The sequence below is a fragment of the Tetrao urogallus genome (assembly GCF_951394365.1).
Source record: "Tetrao urogallus genome assembly, chromosome: 8".
NCBI lineage: Eukaryota > Metazoa > Chordata > Aves > Galliformes > Phasianidae > Tetrao > Tetrao urogallus.
In genome coordinates, this window is record NC_136821.1 from 12,402,560 (window position 1) to 12,422,082 (window position 19,523).

At 39.3% G+C, this 19,523-nt stretch overlaps 1 protein-coding gene across 1 annotated transcript in view; it reads left to right on the forward strand.

Moving 5' to 3' along the window:
- Positions 1-442: 442 nt before the first annotated feature.
- CNTNAP5 (contactin associated protein family member 5) overlaps positions 443-19,523 on the forward strand; it is a gene marked incomplete at both ends in the record, with an annotated part of 257,470 nt that continues 238,389 nt past the window's right edge. The window contains one exon of the mRNA XM_079539329.1: positions 443-518. Within this exon, the coding sequence (XP_079395455.1) occupies positions 443-518 (76 nt within the window). The remainder of the gene's footprint in view (positions 519-19,523) is intronic.

Consider the following 19,523-nt stretch of genomic DNA (forward strand, 5'->3'; position numbering starts at 1 on the left):
TTTCCCTCCAGGCATCTGATTTACTCCGTGACTCTGATGCTTATCAACAACGCGTGAAGATTGCAATAAGGATCCTCCCTGGAAGGCGAGGAGGAGTGACTTCCAGGGGGTTGGGAGGAGGTGGAGAGCAGCTCTCGCCTATAAGGAGGTGCCCAGCGTCTAGTGCCGCTTCTAGCCGCAGCTCGCGAGGTGCATTGCCGCGGCGGCAGCCGGGCTGAGCGCTCGGCTCGGGCGCTGCCGCCGCCGCTGCTGTTCGGAACGACTCCCCCCACCAGGGCCGCTGAGCGGCGTCTCTCGCCTGCTCCTGCACCCGGAGTGCCTGGATGCTGCATGGAGTAAATGAGCGGAGAAAAAGGGAGAGCACAGAGGCTGAGAAGCACTCAGAGAGCGAGAGCGGGGGAGACAGGCGTGCGTCTGCTGGCTTCCCCCCGCTGGGCTGAAGATGGATTCCCTAGCCCTCGGGGCTGTCGCTCTGCTGCTCGCCGGTTTTTGGCGCCTGGGATTAACGGCGACAAATTGTGAGTAACGGGCGCGAGCGGAGTTCCCTGGTTTTGGGATGGGGCTGGGTGGAGGCGTGTGAAGGGAGAGAAAATCCCCTGAAAGCTGAGGTTATTGCACTGTAACCTCTAAGAAAGTTAGCCCGGCTCCGGTGTGCTAACCGAGCTAGAAAACGCAAAGTTGCGGCCAGATGGCAGGGCTGGCTGCTCGCCGCCGTCCTGCCGCTGTGGACGCGGGAGCGAAGGGGAGCCACCAGAACCTGCACTGCCGGCTTCTTTTTGCAGCCGCTGCCCTCCCTGCGCTGGCTGCGGGACCGGGCCACGCGGCAATGCGAGCGGACCGCTCCTGTATCCTGGGTCGGGGCTGTTGGGTTTGGGCGCGTGCAGCCGCGCTTCAACCCGAGAAGTGGCGGCAGGGCAGCGCGGGTGCCGTCGATTCTCGCTTGTCGTTCCTCTTCTTTCTCTTCAGCATTCTGGCTGGGAAACCGCGGGTCGCGCCTTTCTCCTCCTTTTTTGTCCTCTCGGAAGTTTCCCACGCGCTGAGGGCGGTGCCGCCGGGGTCCGCCCGGACGGTGCCGTCGGGGGGAGCGGAGCGGCACGGGGCGGAGGAGCCGCCTGGGCGCGATAGCCGCCAGAGGGCGCTGTTGTTCCGCCGACGGCGCGGGGCTCTGCTAGGCAGCTGCGGGGTGCGGCCCCGCTCGTGCCCTGTGCGCTCCCAACTTCGGTACAGAGCAGGAACAACTTCTCTATTCCGTCCGTTTTTTCTTCCTTTCTTCCTTTCCCTCCCCCCTTTTTTCTTCTCAGTCGATTAAATTATGGTTAATATGTTTTAATAACGTTCCCTCACGCTAAATGGCAGGCGATTTAAGGCTGAGGCTTGCCGTTACTGATGCAGTAATAAAGTTAATTCCTAACACTTAAAAAGAAACTCTGCATTAATGAGTTTTAGTATTTCACGGGTGACAGCTTAATTTCCCAGTGCCAATAAACATTGAATACACGCTCCTTCCTAAATATTTAGGAGTCAATCTTTTTAAAGCATAATGATCAATGGTTTTATTATACTGTACGGTTTTTACTTATTCATTGCTCCGTGAATTAGCACAGAATCGGCTGTAAGCGCTTTCTTAGGAGCTGAGTAAAGGAGCCTGTGAATCTGCAATAGCTGCAAGTTCCCCAGAAACCTCATTAGGTTTGGATGTGCAGATATCTGTATGCACGTGGGCCTCAGTAATTGCCAGAAATTCATCACCTTCTTAAATAAATCATCTCTGCATCTCGGGAAAGCTGGAGATGAGTTCTGGGAACATTGGCCCTTCCTCAGCTTTGGGCTAACAAATCTCATAAATACTTTGAATGCTAAGTAAGGAGGAGTGCTACAGGATATTTAAACATCTGCATTGGAATGTCATTCTCATATGGTTTGTTAAGCTCCTGGACATGCTATGCATTTTCCAAAAGAGGAAATCTCCGAATTTCACAAATGGGAACCTTAGCACAGGCTACTGTCAGGGATGACTTAAGTGCTGTTTCTTGCCATCTCCAATTTGAGTGGTTTGGTTGAAGGAATCACATTCAGATGTTTGTTTGCTCGTTTATCAGTGAGCCTTTAACAGGCTCTTTTCTGGCGAGTTCTGCAAACAAGAACAGAATGGGCGACAGATTATTATAGCGGAAAAGGAATATGCTTCTGGGAGGCAGAATGCAAATCGTGTAATTTTTTTCTGGATATCTAACTCAGCATTAACTTAATTAATTTTTCTATTCTAAATTAAAAAAACTCTTAAAAATGACAAAAAGAGAAAATCCTGATTAAGTCAAAACATTTCTTACCACTAATATGTGTTTCTAATTTCTTCTTTGCGGAGTTTGTAATTAAACAAAGAATTGCTAAAGAAACAGCTCTGAAACACAGCTACAGGCTAGGGGTCAGTAGACATCATTAGAGAAGATCAGAATTCCCAAACTATTAACAAAACCAAGTAATTTCCTCCCAGTTTGCTGCTTGTGATTAATTTGTGGCATTAGGATTTCTCTCCAGGACACTAATTACTAGAAAATGGCTATATATACACATACATAATATTGGAATGGGTTATATACACTATCTGGTGAAATTGGAATTTCTGCGTTCATCAGGAAGACAAGAAGCCCCAGTGCCTCTCCTGCCATGTAACTTGTTAGTTGCTTTTTATGGTACTCTCTGTCACCTGGAAGCATTAGTAGCTTTAGGAGCTCTAGATGGACGGTTGTTGAACATGGCTTTTGTTTCTTCTTCTTTTTCCAAGTGAGGTGGAAATGGGCCGATGCTTCTTCCTGTTGCCCTGAGTAGCAGTGCTGGTTTGTGTCTGTGGACAAGAAATATGGATCATTCCTGGGTTATGGTCCTCAGTCTGGTGTTTGTTTCCTTTTGTTATTTTACACATTCTATCCCCCTCCTTTATTTAGCTTTCTTGACCGTTCTTTCCTATGTGGCAAGGAAGATGAAGCAGACTAAATCACCTCCTGGAGGACTGACACCTTCCAACTCTCATTGCTGAAATTATTCTCTGTAACAATGGCATTTCCATTCCTAACCCCAGCCCTCTCCTCCTCCCATAGAATCACAACCATTTGTTACCTGAACAAGAGGCTTTCAAACCTTTCAATTAAATCCAGTCATGATTGTCAGCTGAAGATACAGAAATCCAATGTGTTTTAGAATTCCAATTCCTATTGAAGTTATTGAAATATGTGGACAGTGAATGGTCCGCTAATCTGCTGCAGATTTAAATCTGGCCTTAGAATAGACAGCCTTTTCAGTTAAGGGGCAGGCAGTATGTATCGGTCTGTCTCTTTATCCTGAAATTAAAAAAAAAAGTTCTTTTTGGTTTAGAAAAAATCAAATATTTTCCTAGAAAAGCAGCCCTTTGTTTGGTAGTGTTAACTGATGATTTCAGTCTTCCTTTGTGGTGATCTGAATTGACAACAATTGTGTAGGAATCAGACAAGTGTAAGTGAAAAACTTAGAGGGGAAATTCTGATTCTAAATATTAGAGCCATCAAGATCAGGAGGTGTATTTGGGAGTGGCATAGCATGGATGAGACATGTCAGGTCAGCATTGATAAAGACAAGTGGTCTGATAAAAAGTAACCTTTATATACCTGTGGTCAGCAATGCTAAGTTTTGAAAAGATCTGCTGAAAAAGGGAGAACATTGATCTTCAGATTGTGGTCTGAGGCTTATTTTCGTGGAGGCTGAGTAAACAGAATCAGATGTACATCTCCGGTTCTTCCTCTGCCTCCAGTACTTAAGTATTCTTCACAAGGGACAAGTATTCAGATGTGCTTTCTTCCTCTTAGCTCCAGGGAGGGAGGAAAAAGGCCTATTCAAATGTTAGCTTTTTTCATGCCTTCCCATGCAACGATGGAAGGAATGAAATTTCCTGAGAGACAGGCTGTGAATGCCATTGCTGCCACAGCAAAGTATGGTAAGGCTGTTGCTGATAAGTGCCTCTGTTGCATGTCTGTCATTATTGATCATTCAAACAGTTTGACTCAGCTAGCCCTTGTATGCTTTTGATGCACGTTCCTCCAACTGCAATGGTTTTTGCCACTGCCAGCCCACAGGGATCTTTTCTTTTGCTGGTGGGAAACTGAGTCAGTGTATCCTAAGCACGCATGGAGATGGATACTTAAATGTATAATCAATTTGAGAATCTAAAATAAGACCCTTGAGGTCAATTGAATTGATCCTGTTTGGTGTGATCATGTCCTGTGCTCTTCTGTGTTGTATTCATATGTGCCTAGCTACATATAATCTAAATCCATAGTTTATTCCCTTCTTCCTCTTTCCCTCCTCTATCTCTGCTGATGTTTTCAGCAAGTGGAGTCCAAATAACTAAATACTGAAACGAGTAAGAGTATGAATGCAGTGGGAGCATCACTTTCTAAAGCAGGAAGTAGCAGCAGACAATTTAGCATGCCTCCATAGTGTCAGGAAAAAGTAAAAACAAACAAACAAACAAAAAAAACCAACATTTTTTTGTTACACATTGGTATTATTGATAATTAATTTGTTTGTATTAATCTTCTCTGAATTTGCTAATTGCCCTGTCCATGTTCTTGTGGGCTGACAATACCATCTGTTCACTGGATCAGCACAATTAATGATGTTTTAAATAATGAAAACAATGCAATGTAAAACCTCTATGTAATACTCTCTCTAGTTTTAAAACCATGTGTTGAAACTCAGATAGCATGGTCCATTTCCTGCAGAACTTCGTGCTTAGATATAGTCAGAACACGATCTGAATAAAACAGCAGAGGTTCTTCTAGGTAATGGTGTCTTTTATTTCACCCAGTGACTATTTACCATAATGAATATTTCACCATGGGCACTAATAACCAAATGTACCAGAATGTATGTGTGCTCCATACAGTGCAAGAGAATGTGATGAGTTAACAGACATCTGCAAGAAGAGCTTTCTTCCGTGATAGAAGCTGTCTCTGGAAAAGAGATGCTTGTTTCACTTTTTTTCCCCCAAGGGCTGTCTATGTATTTTGAGGCTATTTCCCAGATAAGAGAGGACTTAGTTTCAGGAAGAGTGGTCAAGAAGTGGTTTGCATGGCTACCGTGATGCCAGTGCCTTAATCACCTCTGTCAGTTGCAGTGCATCTGTGTAGATTTTGTCTTCATCCTATGTTGGCGCTAAATAAGGGGAGGAGTCGGGCTTATTTAGGTGTCTAGTGAATGGGAGTGCAAATGTTCTTTTTAAGTGAACAAACGGATTTCCCTTTGATTCAAGTCTTATTGAAACTGGCTCTGGGTAACAGAAGCTTGAGGAGTTGTTATGTCGTGATGATTACCTAAGCAATTAACTGAAAGGATTATTCAACAGCAGCATTGTGATTCATGATCAGGATTTTGGCTCCAGGCTTGTGTTGGTGTGTTTGTATTGGGCTAGGGAGGTCCAGATTCTGGGCAACAGAACTGATTCACCAATGAGTTGGATGCAGGTGCTGGAGACTTTCTGGGAAGAGTTTCTTTGATTCCCGCCTGTCTTAGTCAACTGCAGACACATTACCCCAGTAATTAGTTTTATAATGTGCCAACAGTATTTGTGTTGCACTGCACAGCTCCAAATCTGTTATTGTGGGATATTCTCAATATGGATTCTTAGCAAGTTTTTCCTATTATTGCTACTAAGTTTCAATTGCTTGTTTAATGCAATTCTTAACTTGAAAAGGCTTTTAGTGGCCAGTGTTAATGCACTCTTTTCCAAACCATTAATTGTGTGGATTCTGTGTAATCTTTATGGAATAAAAAAGCATCAAGATGCATTGGGACACACTGGTCTCCTCTCGATCGGGTGCCCAGAAGTACCCAAAATGTTCAGTAACACATGTAGCAGTAGAAACTGCTAACTACAGGTATCATGGTGGGGGAGACTTCCCTTTTGACATGATTGAGTCTGGCACAGAGCCTCAGAGCATGAAACAGAATTGTATGCACTACTAACTGTTGCAGCACAGTAGGAATTGCAATGGAAAGGAAATAAATACATTTTCATGCACAGTTCTATTATATGTATTGAGAAGGATTGAGTGTGGGCCCTTAGGAATTCTGGAGCATAAATTTTTCTTCCAAAGGTGCTCAGTGCACTGTGTTGCCAATATAGTAGTAAATAATAATAATAATTTTCAAATGGGTAAAATCCTCTATTTGTTCCCAGCTGGGCTATAAGGAATTGATGAATGCTGTACTACCTGGATAAGAATTGGCAAGTTTCATTTGCTTCTGCTCTAAATGGTGAGGTATTGTTCCTTGATGACAGTAGTTCTTCAGTGATGACAGCTCATCAGCAGTCCAGGAACAGAGACAAATGCATGTGATGTATGTCAACGGTGACATAGCTGTAGTCATTCTCATCTTAATTCAGTGATATCTCTATATGTTTGGACATAAATTGCCCCCGTTTCTGCTGTAGGTGCTACAAGCCATTGCTCTCTGTTCTCTTTCTAGGTCAGAAAATCAATCCACTCAACGTTAACAAAGCTGTTGTCTTTCTCTTCATGCAAATTTATCACTGGAGCAGCAGGGGAAAGGCATTTTGTTATTGGAGAATATTTGGCATGTCTGTAAAATTATGCGTATGGAAAGTAGTTGGAGATGGAGATGCTTCTGACGCTTCTTTGCAGAGAGAGAGGTGAGGTCACAAGGGATCTTCTCCCAGTTTCACCATTACATGTGGCAGCTTCCTAATGCACTAGAGGAGGTCTGAATTAATGGTCCAAGTGAGTCATCAGTGAACCTTTAGGAGTAACATATGCATTTATAGTAATCAGGATTGATTTATGAAAAGGACAAAAGGGACTAAATATGCTCTGAAAATGCATGTTGTAGCTTTTCCACCTCCACCCCAATGAATAATTCATCCTCTCTTAGTATCCATGAAAACAAAAACACTGTGCAGAAGAACCCATTAGAAAAGTTAATCCCACAAATGGTTGAACACAAAAAATCAGCTTTTATTTTAAAAGGTAGATTTACTCAAATCTTCTCTAATTTGATTTGCCTGTGGGATATAATTTAAATCAAACAAGTTAGCAGCGTCACTCGCTATATGAAGATCTAAATATTTAATAGATGATGTGTATCTGCCCCACGTGATAATGAGCTAAGGAGCTCTCCTTCTCCACAGTCCTAAAGCAAAGGGAATGCTAAAACCAACAAATATTTTTTGAGGCACCTTAGCTCCTGAGGACCATGCTAACTGGAAGGGGGGGAAGAAGCCTAGAGCAACATCAATCAATCAAATAAAACCTGGTAGAATATGAAACCGGACATGTGCTACCTTAGGTGGGCACTTGATTGCTAGACTGCCCTGTGCTTGGGGCAAGTGTTTGTGTGAGCACTAAACAGAGCAGCCCAGAAAAGAGTGGAGAGGCCTTACATAGTCCCTTGGATTTCTTATCTGTCCTGAAGAACTCAGTTCAGTTTGTGTGGTTTTGTTTACTTATTCATTGTAAGTTTTGTATCAAAATAACTTTCTTTTTAATTTTAGAGGAAGAACCTCCTTCAGCAACCCCTAGCAAGATTAAACAGTTATGACGCTTTTCACAGAGACTGTTTGTTTGGAAAAGAAAATGAAAATTTGATGAATTTCAATCAGATGTAGCTTGCAGCATTCAAATATTTATAGATCATCAAATCCCTTTTCCCCAGCTCTGCTTCTTAAGTGCAGAGCTCATCTTATATGTAATATTAATTCTCATTATTTTTGGACAGTTATTCACTGAATTTGTGTTCAGACTCAGTTCATCTAGGACCTGGTCGAAACTCCGTGAAAATGAAAGGAATGACTCTTATTGAATTTCAGATCAACTTTCCCTCAGAAGGCAGATTTTCCAGTGTGTAAATCCTTGTTATTGTTCTCCTGTGAAGTTTATTTTTCTTAAAACCTGTCTGCCAATGTATGCAATATGAGGTGTGTTTGTACCTGTCAATACGTAGAACTATTCATTTTCCTGATGGCTGCTGTTCCTTTGAGTACATCATCTAAAAGTGCTTTGCTCTGCTCTTTTGTCAGATTTTATGCCAACTCCGTATCCAACTCACTGACAACAGAATAAGTTAAAGATGCACACCTTTTTGTATTCTTTATATATATATTTATATATATATACTACTAACAGCAGTTAGTAGAAATATAGATATTTATATAAATAACATTGTTATTCTGTCATAATCATTTTTGCACAAGCATCACAGAAAATACTTTAAATGTTCTTAAGAGCAAATAGTCTAAAAGGTATTCTTGGTTTTCTTTCTTCCAGGCAGGAGCCTGGTTGTCAGTGCTGTTGAATGGACAGATGAAAGCTTATTGCAGTCAGCAAACTGTATAGCTAGCTTTAATAGTGTTATGTACATGGTGTCGCTTATCACAGTGTTCAGAAGTCTGCATAGATACACTTTAAAAGTTTCAATCTCACAGTTTTTACTGTCTCCTTGCTCTGAAAAAATGTATTAATGGTTATTTCCATCCCAAGGTTTGTGCTAGCCTCATCTTGAGCATGGGCTGAGCCTGTAAGAACAGGAAACTTCTGAGGCACTTTTCTGACTTTCTGTTCTGGTTTCCTAGTGGAGAACTACAGCATGATTTCTGTACTCAAAGAAAGCGACCAAAACTTTGTTTGGCTTTGTGGTTCAAGAGAGGCCCATTGGCTTGGAAGTAGGTATCATGGGCTGAAGGCTAGTATTGTTAGTCACATTCCTGAGTTCCAGATGCCTCTAAAATAACTGTAACGCATTAGGTATTTTAACCAAAACATGATATTTGTTTGCAAATTATAAATGCTTGTCTTGAATTTTGCATTTGGTAGCTGGTGCTGCTCCCTAGGGCCTTCTTCAGAGAGTCTGTGCATGAGTCCAAGTGATCTATTTACTGCACCATTATGAGTTTGGATTACAATCCTCTTACACATCCACATTCTTCAGTGACAGTTTTCAAAAGCCTAGACGTTTTTAGACAACTAATGGGGATGCGCTTTTCATCTTTACTTTTGCTCAGGAGCTGCAGTTGGCTTTGTTGGGCAAGGTCAACAAGTATGAAAGACATGTTCTACTTCCTTAAGACCCGAGCAGAAATGATAAAAAAAGGATTTTTTTACTACACTGTAAGTAATTTTCTACTTTAGAAGGAGGTAGTAACCTCCATGACTCATCTCATTTCAAGACAAATGTATGCAATTTCACTTGCTTTGACAGGCTTGATCCAAGCCCCACCAGTTCTGTCATTGGGTCTGGACTTCAATGACTTCTGTGAATTAAATGAGGAAGTCCTGATTTGACAGCCTTTCTCTGATTACAAGCAGACAGTGAGTCAGAGCTATAATAGAACAGATTTTCCTCCTACCCGCTACAACCCCTAAGCCTTAGTACAATGTGATGTACAGTACTTGTTTTCTCAACTTCATCTAATTAGCACAGGCACAAAGGTCACTATTCTAACACCTGACAGACTTTACAAGGCAACACCACAATTACAAGTGCAATTATCTGTTTTTCTACTGCAATGAAAAATGTAGCATATGAAAATTAGCATAAAGCTCCTAAATGTTAGGATAAAGGATGGATGTTAGAGGAGAGAAAGGCCTGGGTCTGCTGCTTGGTGTTGGTTTTTTTTTGTTTTTTTTTTGTTTGTTTGTTTTTAAGTTTCTCTGGATATTTTTGTGACACATTTAATTGCTTTGAGCTTGGGTGTACCTGATTTATCTCATCATAGTTAAATATTCATCTCTTAGTGTATAAAGAGTACACTAGCAGTTATTGGAGAAAGAGACCCTTATGCCTAGACAGTGATGTAATACAGGCAATAATACTCTTGGTGCACTGCTTTTAAAAGTACTTACAGTACCAACAAAAAGTTTTGAAACCATTGTAATCTGTGCTCCCGATGGAGACTTCCCTAGGGGTCTGTATGCAGCAGCTTTTAGAATCTCCGTGTAAACCTACAGATAGAAAGTGTGAGAGCTGTGTGGTTGGCTGTGAGTCAGGAATTTTATTTTTTTTATTTTTTAGTACTGTTCCCTTCCAGTCATTTCTGTATGGCATGTGGGTAGAGCTAACTTGCCACTGGTGCTAAACTAAAATCGTTTGGCTGGAATAGTGCATTTATGTTAAGTTAAAGAATAATAACCTGTTAAATATGACTATAAAGTAACATTCTGATGTAGCCAAAAGAAATGCACAATAGAAAGGTTATTCCCTTTTATTTCTTACGTTAAGGGAAACTATAATCTTGGCTTAGACAGAATTTAGAGTAAATCTATAAAGTCATGTTCAAGCTAAGCTTTGTAAATTCCAATACATGCACTTATTTCAGAATTCAGGCAGAGAGAAAAAGTTCACAGCTGGAAATGCCTGTTCTTTTCCACGAGATGACGTGTAATAATTGATTTAGACACCTTCAAGATAGGAATGGGTCTTCTGGAAGTGTGAAACATGGGGTCTTCATCCTTATGGTAGGATTTTCTTGTGTTGGTGATGATAGAAGTAGAGTCTGCTCGAAAGACTACCTACAAACACCTCTTCTCATCTTCTGCTGCCTCTACATATTCATACATTACTGTTCAGTGTTGTCTTTGAGAGCTAGTGAGGACAGCCTGCTGGTTTGCAGGGCCTAGCGCACTAACTCACAAACCTCAGGGAATAGAGGTTTTTGGTTTTTTGGAACAGTTCTTAACAAAGGGACAGTAAGCTCGCTAATGTAGTTCCTAAGGCAGCAATGTTTAGCTCTTGTTAGACACCTACAAGCTCAGTAGAGTTGTGGAAATTCTTCAGAATAATGATGCTAGAAAAGCTTCACTTCTTCACCAATTCTTAACCTACTTTTGAGAGTAAGTGTATGGAAGAAGGTGGGAAATATTCTTGAATATTCCAAAGCCGTGCTAATCAGTAAGCTCTTTTGTTTAATTGAGGATATTCCTGTAGGAAGCAAAGTACCAAAGAGAACATCTGAGACTATGCTAGTATTTTTAAAGCCAAATGCAACAATGACTTTTTTTTTTTTTTTTTTTTTACTTTGTGATAGTTTTGTTAGAGTGATACAATTTTTTTTTCTTGTAATATTCTCATATATACTAGCAAAAAAAATCTTATCCTTTTACTTAGCATAAGTATTATGAATAAACAGCATGTAACACATAGCCTCACTTCATTCTCTGGAATGACCAGGAAGATCAAAGCAAAGACAAACAGTCATCAGTTATGCAAATGAACAAGGCTTAGAGCAAAGCTGCCTCTGTTAAGTCAGTAATTTGATGGCTTGTTTTTTTGATTAAGCTTCCCTGGAGGGAAGGAAAGATTTAATTAAAAAGAGATTCAAGAGGAATTCAGAATAGTAAGTCATGTCTATTTCTTTGTTGCCAGAGCCTTGGAAAGTTGGTGGCTGCTGATGGAGCTGCTGAGGTGCCAAGAGGAAGGTGGGGGAAGTTGGCCCACCTCCTTCATAAGTTTGGATCCGATCTGCGCTACCTACTGTTTTCAGTCTTTTCTACTCTTCCTGCAGTGTATACTTTATATACCTTATTCTTTTAATGGCTAGAACAATTTCAGTGAATAATAAATTGCACTGGTATTTTACAGGCAGGTAAAGTATTTTTTTTCAAATGCATATCAGCTAGCAATGGCAGAAGAGGTTGTTGATCAGTTTTGATGAAAGAAACAAAGCAAGACAGCACTGTGGTTCTAAGGATCTTTGGGGGAAATGGTCTTCATTTTTCAAGTTGCATTAGGTTTCTATTCTTGGTGCCCTGTTTATTAAATATTTAAATATCTGCCATTCTAGCTCCAAAAAACTAATGGCTACAAAATCTCATTAGGACTGTTGAAGTTAAATTTTGCATCATAAATGTGTTTCACTTGAGCCCAGTGAATTTAATTCTTAGTGTATCACTTACAAATGTGATAGGGCATTTTGCAGTGGTACACAGGATGAACTGAAGAGTTCTCTATATGCTCACTGAAACCAAATGTTCTGGTAAACAGTGTCAGAACCCAGAATGGTTCAACTGGAAGAAAAAGGTTTTATTAGTAATTCCTACTAGTTTCCGAACACTAAAATTTATGTAGAGCTGGTAAAAAGAAATTTTCTCTCTTCCCCTTCTTTTAGGAGAATTTGACTTTTTTTAAATTTCCATCATCAAAATGTATGTTTATTCATCTTGAATTGAAATAAACAATGTTGAAGCCTATCAATGGATATTAAATCCTCAAAATATGCTGTTCCTGATTTCTGCTGACTGCTCAATTCACAATTTCCTATTGTAAACATAAAACTTAATAGTGTATAGGTATACCCAGATTCTTTTTATAGATTTCTATGTGTGAAATTATCAGTACAAGATGTAAATTAACAGTGAAGTTGTATGTGTATGTAACTTCAGTTCTTTGTATGGAGCAGGACAATATTTTAGATATTGTTTTTACAGAAACCCATTTCTTTGCAATTAAAAATATGTGGTGGAATCAAAGAGTTTCCCAATTAAATAATTCATTTCCATTTTGATATATATATACTTTTTTTATTGCCTTCATTATATTCTTTCCTTTTGGGGAAAGAATCTTATTCTCATCTTGAGTAGCTTCAATATTCTGTTTAATGTCAGTTACAATTTTTTAAGATGAATCATTAGGTTTTTGAGTCTGCATGCAAATCTTTTCAGGGTATTTCTCTAATTGTGACTTTCTAATATTTCTCATTTAATGATGTCGAATAAGCCCTTAATGCTCTGCAATACCAAGTAAAATATGTTGTGATTAGCTAAGAGAATCTGCTTTGATTAAAGTCTCAGTTTTCCACCATGCAATTCATACTCAGGAAATTTTCTGTGGCGTGAGGGGTAGATTGTTTGCACTGATTTGATTATGCTTTTATTGATTTGATTATGCCCCATATGAGGAATACCAAAGAAATTGCTTAAGAAAGGACAGGGGATTGCTGTTTATTTCGTCTTGCATCATAGCTTCATAGTTACCCCTGTACATTCTGAGCCATCTTCTCAGGAGCTTGCTGCTTTTTTTTATGGTACAAAGAAAGATCAGATCCAAAAGAACCTTTATGTAGGATGTGGGCTGTGATTCATCTCTGCTTTCCGTAGTACCATTTAGTGCATTCTTTTCTGTTTGTCTTCAGTCCTACTCTTGCTTGCTCTGTTCAACCCTCTCAATCAATGACTAATCTCAAAGTATCTCAAAGCCAAAGAAATCACATGGTGAACTGGTTTTTCTTTCTTTTTTTTTCTTTTTTTTTTTTTTTGCCATCATCTCTTTAATTCTCATCACTTTTAGATGCAGTAACACTGTCCTTTGTGTCCTTCAGGCTTACCACTGCAGGTTCCCTCTAATTCAGCCTGAGAATGAATCTTTTTACTTCTGTCCTGAAAAGTAAATACAGTTTTCAGCCCTTTCATGTTGTGCAGAGGGAGACAATCCTGCTCCCCTACTATTGGGTAAGATTAGTAGAAGTGATGGCTTATGATGAAGTCTATGTGAAGCAGGAAGAGGTGAATCTGGGAGTCTTCTGATGTAATAATGAAAAGTACCAGCAATGTTCTTGCTTTAAAGGAAACTGCCTTCCAAACAAATAGTCACAGCCCCTATTAGAAGAAGGAGATGCATGTAAATTTACCTGAAAATGCAGATCAGGTTTGCTTATCTTCAGGCTAAATGAGCAGCTCTTAGAGAGGCATCAGAATCTGCTATATTTATTTGCTTAAGTCTAGCACCCTCCTACTGTAGCTGTTGCTTATCTGGCTCTGGAAAACCCTTTCCTCCAAGACATGAGGTCCAGAATCTTGTAAAAAAAAAAAAAAAAAAAAAAAAAAAGGGTGGCGACCATTTCCTTTGACTGCATTTATACTTGCTTATGTGTTGTGTGTGTATGTAGATAAGTATCTACACCTTATAAGTGCAATTTTATTTATATATATATATATATATATGTACTAACAAACATATATATTATTATACATATTTTACGTGACAGCTTTCAGGTATTTACGCTCCAAAAAGAAAAAAAAAGTCTCCTCTGCTTCTTTTGAAGCACAGCCTGGGCCCTACTTTGAGATATGTCACAGGTAGCATCTCATCTGGGGGGGGGGGGGAACAAACAGATTCTGGGTTTTAAATTCATGGAATTTGCCTGCTTTAAAAGATCTTGCAGTTAAATCTAAGACATAAATAAGCTCCCTGCAGGCTATTCCTTTTTGTGACAAATATATGGTGGTTTTATGTGGTAACAAGAATTTTAAATCCTGCATCTAGTATGCTGGCTGGACAGCAACATGATTAAGAAGAAGAGATTTCTTGTGTGGGCTTGAACAAGTTACCAACTTGCTCTGTTCCCTTGTTCCTGCTGGAGCTTCCTACGTGCTTTTCAGAAGCACAGAGAGTGGCTTGGCAGTGCTTTAATCACCTTTTCTCCCTAAAAAATGCTGACTCAGGCCATGGAAGATTTGTCAGGGGATGTTTTAACATAACATGGAAGTTATTTGCATTATTGAACTACTAGTATTTTCTTGTTTCATATTCTATATTAATTAAAATCGTATTATGCAAATTATTTTTATTATTACAATTTATGTTCTATTTGAGAGTAAAGTGGGAGGAGAAGAGGCTGATAACATATTCAAGATTAAATTTTTACAAGAAAGGTTGACACTACTTTCTGGATCTCCTTAGAAGTATCTTTTATAAAATAAGCTTTACTTTTTTGTTTTGGTTTGTTTTAAAGGAAAATTTGGTGCAATGTGAAATATATAGCAAAATAACATTAGCAGAATTGTTGTTTATATATTAATGCAGCATGACTATACGTATGCAGTTGCCTATAATATAATTAAGGTTTATTGTTAAGGAAAACTAACGGATAGAAATATTTTAACTCTCATGTTCAAAAATTCACATAATTTTTTCTGTCTGCCTGATGGGAAAGTAGTTGCTATACCAGAATAGTGGGAATAGAATATGAGACTGGTAGACTAGCCTGAATATTCATAAGGACGTACGTGTGTACACCAACACAGTGACACATTGTGCCTCAAAGATCAAGTGAGAGCTTCAAACCAATACTTTGGAGGCACTGTGCCAGTACTTCCATGTACTATACCCGCATACATATTGGTTGTAAATATCCTACAGCTTACTTTGCTTGCTCTTGTTGGCAAACACAGGGCTTAAGTGAAATGATCCACAACTACCCTGGGGTCTTTCTCATGCTTTCTTTCCTGACTTCATACAGTATCTTATTTTTCATCCCTAATCTCATTACCTTGCATTCTCTAGAGGGAGCTGCACAGGACTCCTATCTGCTAGTAAGACAAATCCACTTGTGTTATTTTGATTTTGATTGTAGTGCCTCCTTCATTGGTGTGTGTGCATGCGTGTCATCAAGACAAATACAATCAGGATGAATTGGGGGATATTTCTCAGTTGGTATCAGTGAAGTTACTGCTATAAATCTTTCCTTTCCCAAGCTCTTTGAAACATGCCTTTTTAGACTATTTCTAATAGGATTTTGCCTCCTCTCATTTCCAGTCCTGTATCATTTGCCTTGGCAGACTGACCATACCAGGGATGACTCAAAGTGAGATGTTTGGCTGGTAATGTCTTTTTTGCTTTTCTGGCAAGGAGAAAACAGCATGGTGGCAGGATTTCCAAAACTTTTTTTCTGTTAAGTAAGCTGGCCAAACAGGAACCACACCGCATCTCAGTTGCTTGCAATCTGAGTTATGGAAGGTAACTGGTATGAAATAAGGAGTATTTTCTCCATGAACTTTTTAGCTCTGTCTTCAGTATTTAAGTATGAAATTCAAGCTAAGACTTTGGAATCTCCTGAGAACCAAGAAAAAAGAGATCAGTAGTGTGAGCGTGAAGTGTGTGGAGCTGTATGTCTAGGAGATGTCTTTCTGGAGATAGGTCCAGTCTCAGAATCTGTGGCAGGCAATAAACTTGTCCACAGTGTGAACAGCAGTATTCATCTCATTAAAAATGAAGTAAAATGAAGCTTTTGTCTAAATGTTATTTGAAAACAAGATGTAAATTTTGATGACCCCTCGCTGAGAAGTATCTCAAGCAGAGCTAAATGAAGAGAAGGAAAGGGAGGTGGTTTTAAATTCTCTTTATCCTTTCATAGGGACACATGCTTTGAAAGCCATTAACGGGGCAAATGTATGCGGAGAAAAATCTGCAGAGAAATACTTATTTCTGTAATGCACAGAATTCCACTGAAGAAGTGGACTAAGCATGATTCAGAGTATTTTTACATGGGAAGGTTTGGTAGTTGGAATGAAAAGTTTTGTTACTGAAAAATGAGTTTGATTTTTAATAAATTTAGGCTTTTCATTTAGCTCTATTTTTAGTTCAAAGAGTCAACATCTTAGGTTTTCTCTTTTCCCTCTCTATTTTTTTGCTTCCTTTCGCTTTATTTCTTATCTTTGTAATTCTCTCAGAGCTGTAGTAGTTTAAAAAGAGAATAAGTCTCTCCATCTGGAGAGAGAGAAACAGAATTAAGAAAGAATGACTTGTTTTCCACTTCAAAACCAGTTTCCATTTTTTAACATAAAAATGAAAATTTGAATTCAAATGGAAATATACCAAACAAGGACTTGTAAGAGGAGGCTTTTTTTTCCTTCTCCTTGTTTATTCTTTAACATTTATTTGATTGTTTCTGAAATGCATATAATAATATTCTCTGCCAGGCAGCCTACTAACAGCCATGGACTTGAACATTTTTATCAGACCGTGGATTCAGTCTTGTATCAGCAAAGTGACTGGAAATTTATCAGCATCATTTTAGCATGCTGGCCTGATCAAATGATGCTGTAGATTTCTGTTTCTACTTGGCATTATCCTTCATGCCTTGCAATTTTTGTGCTATTCATGTAAATCGCTCCCAACAATGGTATTCAAAGCCAAATTTAAACATACCACTAAACTATGGGAGCAGAGAACATAAGTTACAATGAAATCCAAGAAGTATTGGATCACATGATCACCTTCAGCTTAGAAATACCTAATGAATAGTAAATGCAGTTCAGTTCAGCTAAATGTTGAATAATGAGCTCAGAAACAATGATGAAAGAAAGCTGATCTGATGAAGGGCTGGCAGCACAGTAAGTGAGGAATAAATGAAAGGGAGTTATAAGAGACACGTCTCCTACAACTTTGGAGCAATGATTGAGGTTTGCTGCAAAGCAATAGCTTAGGAAAAAGAAATGTGCAGCCAGAGAAAAGCAAACCACAGGATACAAGATGTTTACTTGTGATTCTGCAGTGGTGAACTGAGAAAACTTTCAGTTGTAGACAAAATATACCTTACATGTGAGGTAAAATATGTAAGTAACCTATACTGCACAAATTTATCTCAATCAACATAGAGAAGGGGAGCTGTCAGTCCGGTTAATGAACAGTTATAACATCTTCCTTGGGAGGTAGAAGAGAATCATCAACTGGTGGCTGAGTGGGTCTCCAGGTAGCTCATAACCCTCCAATTAGTATTGCCTACTATTGCCTGCATGCATCATTTGGCATGGAAGGGAGTGGGTCACCACACAGTGCTCTCAACCCAGGTTGGGTACAATTCAAGTTATCCCCTTTTTCCTAAGTGCTTTGGGCTCTACCTGTGTTCCCTTTTTGGCACCTGGCTCTCTCCCACTGGGGTTTTTACTTTTTTTTTTTTTTCTCTTTTCTGCCAACCAGATCCCGTTAATCTCTTCCTAGCACTGAAAATCTGGCATCCATCCATGTGTAAACGCTTCTGGATCCAGGAGTTGAAGTACAGCTCCCCTTTCCAGCATACAAGAAGCCTCCAACATGATAGGGATTGATCTCACACTTATCATATACCAGGCTGGAAAAGCTAGGGGAAATATGTAATGAACTTCTAAGCCTGATGTCAAGGGGGAAAAAAAAAGAAAGCAAGTTATTTTGGGTAGAGTTCATATTGAGATGTTTTAATTAATGCACCTGCTGCAGCCTCATTTTTATGGCCTGTATACTCTACAATACTCTGTTCTCTGAGTATGGATTTTATTTTCCTCCTTATTTCTCTTCCTTTTTCTATGCAGTGGGGAAACAACAAAACTTTTGAGGTAATGGAACATTTCAGTGTCATTTGGGATGAGCTGTGGTCCTCAGTATTACAAAATACTTCAAATAGGAGGTGTTTCTTTTTTTCTAAGTAGTATTTAATTAAAATTAATGTTTCAGTGAAAGACTGTAATTACAAAACAGCATTTTGCAATGGAAACATTTTCCACAGGTAAATAAATTTTTGCTTATTCTTAGATATTTTAGATATTTAGGTATTTTCAATAATTTCAATAGTTTCAAGCTTTCTTCAGTGAAGCATTTTTTGTTAGACTGAATCTTTTTAATTGTTGTAAGAGTGTGCAAATACAACTCTGCTCTGCTGAGCAATGCATAGTGCAGATCAACTCAGCAGCTGAAAGACAGAGACACATCAACACTTGACTTTTTTTTTCTGGTGTCTGCAGAGTGGACCTGCTTGCAGGATCAGACCAAGTGTGCTGATGCTCAGAGATTCAATCTCAAGGATACAGCAGTGCAGGAGAAAGATGGTTGGGAATTAAAGGCAATGTGAGTGGAGGAAACAGTGTAAATTGTAGTGGAAATGGTAGCAGAGAGAATGAAGGCAAATAAAGGATCATACTTGGGGAGAAAGAATAAAAACAGCACAACGTGATATTTAATCTTTTCTACATTTCTTCCTCTCCCTACCTCTGATCCTGTGACATGTCCCTCTTCATTTAAAAACCCATTTGCTGTGCTGCGCAATTAATGTTCCTTTAGCACTCACTTTCTCTGAGAATCATGGACATATCCGTTGAGCCTGTCAGAGGCTTCAGGGTACCTTAAGTGAAGCAGCAAGCTCTTGGCAAGGGTTAAACAGGCACCAACACAGCAGCACTCAGTTGTCAACCCCAATGTGCTCCGTGAGCAATTCCCTAGAAGCCTTAAATTGGGAGGAAACAGCTCTATATTACTGGATCTTTCCTTTTTCCACTGCAGTCTCTTGCTTGTCTTGTAAGCGTGTGAACTGCAAGCAAGAAGACTGTCCAGCTAAAATATAATTTGCTCTGCAAGGTGCTGAATTAATAATTTATTGAGCAAACTATTTGAGTACAGCATATCTAAGCACTTGATCAGCTACCCTTAACTTTTTGTGTGGGTGACAGGGAAAGCCAGGTGAACTTTATACCATCACAGAAGCTGATGAAATAACCTAAGAGTAGCAAAATTCACTGCTTTCTGGATATGGAATTGCAGGTACTTATTGAATAAATTTAAAGAATATGTTTTGTAGAAACTTCTGATATTCTGATGTGTTATATTTATCAGTGCAGGAATAGTGTTTGTGTCAGTGATGCTGTGTATTCTAAAATGCATGGTGCATAAAAATTATTGATCCTTTCTAGAAGCCCAAATTATTTTTACCTTAGCCTCAGGCTCTATTAGCAATG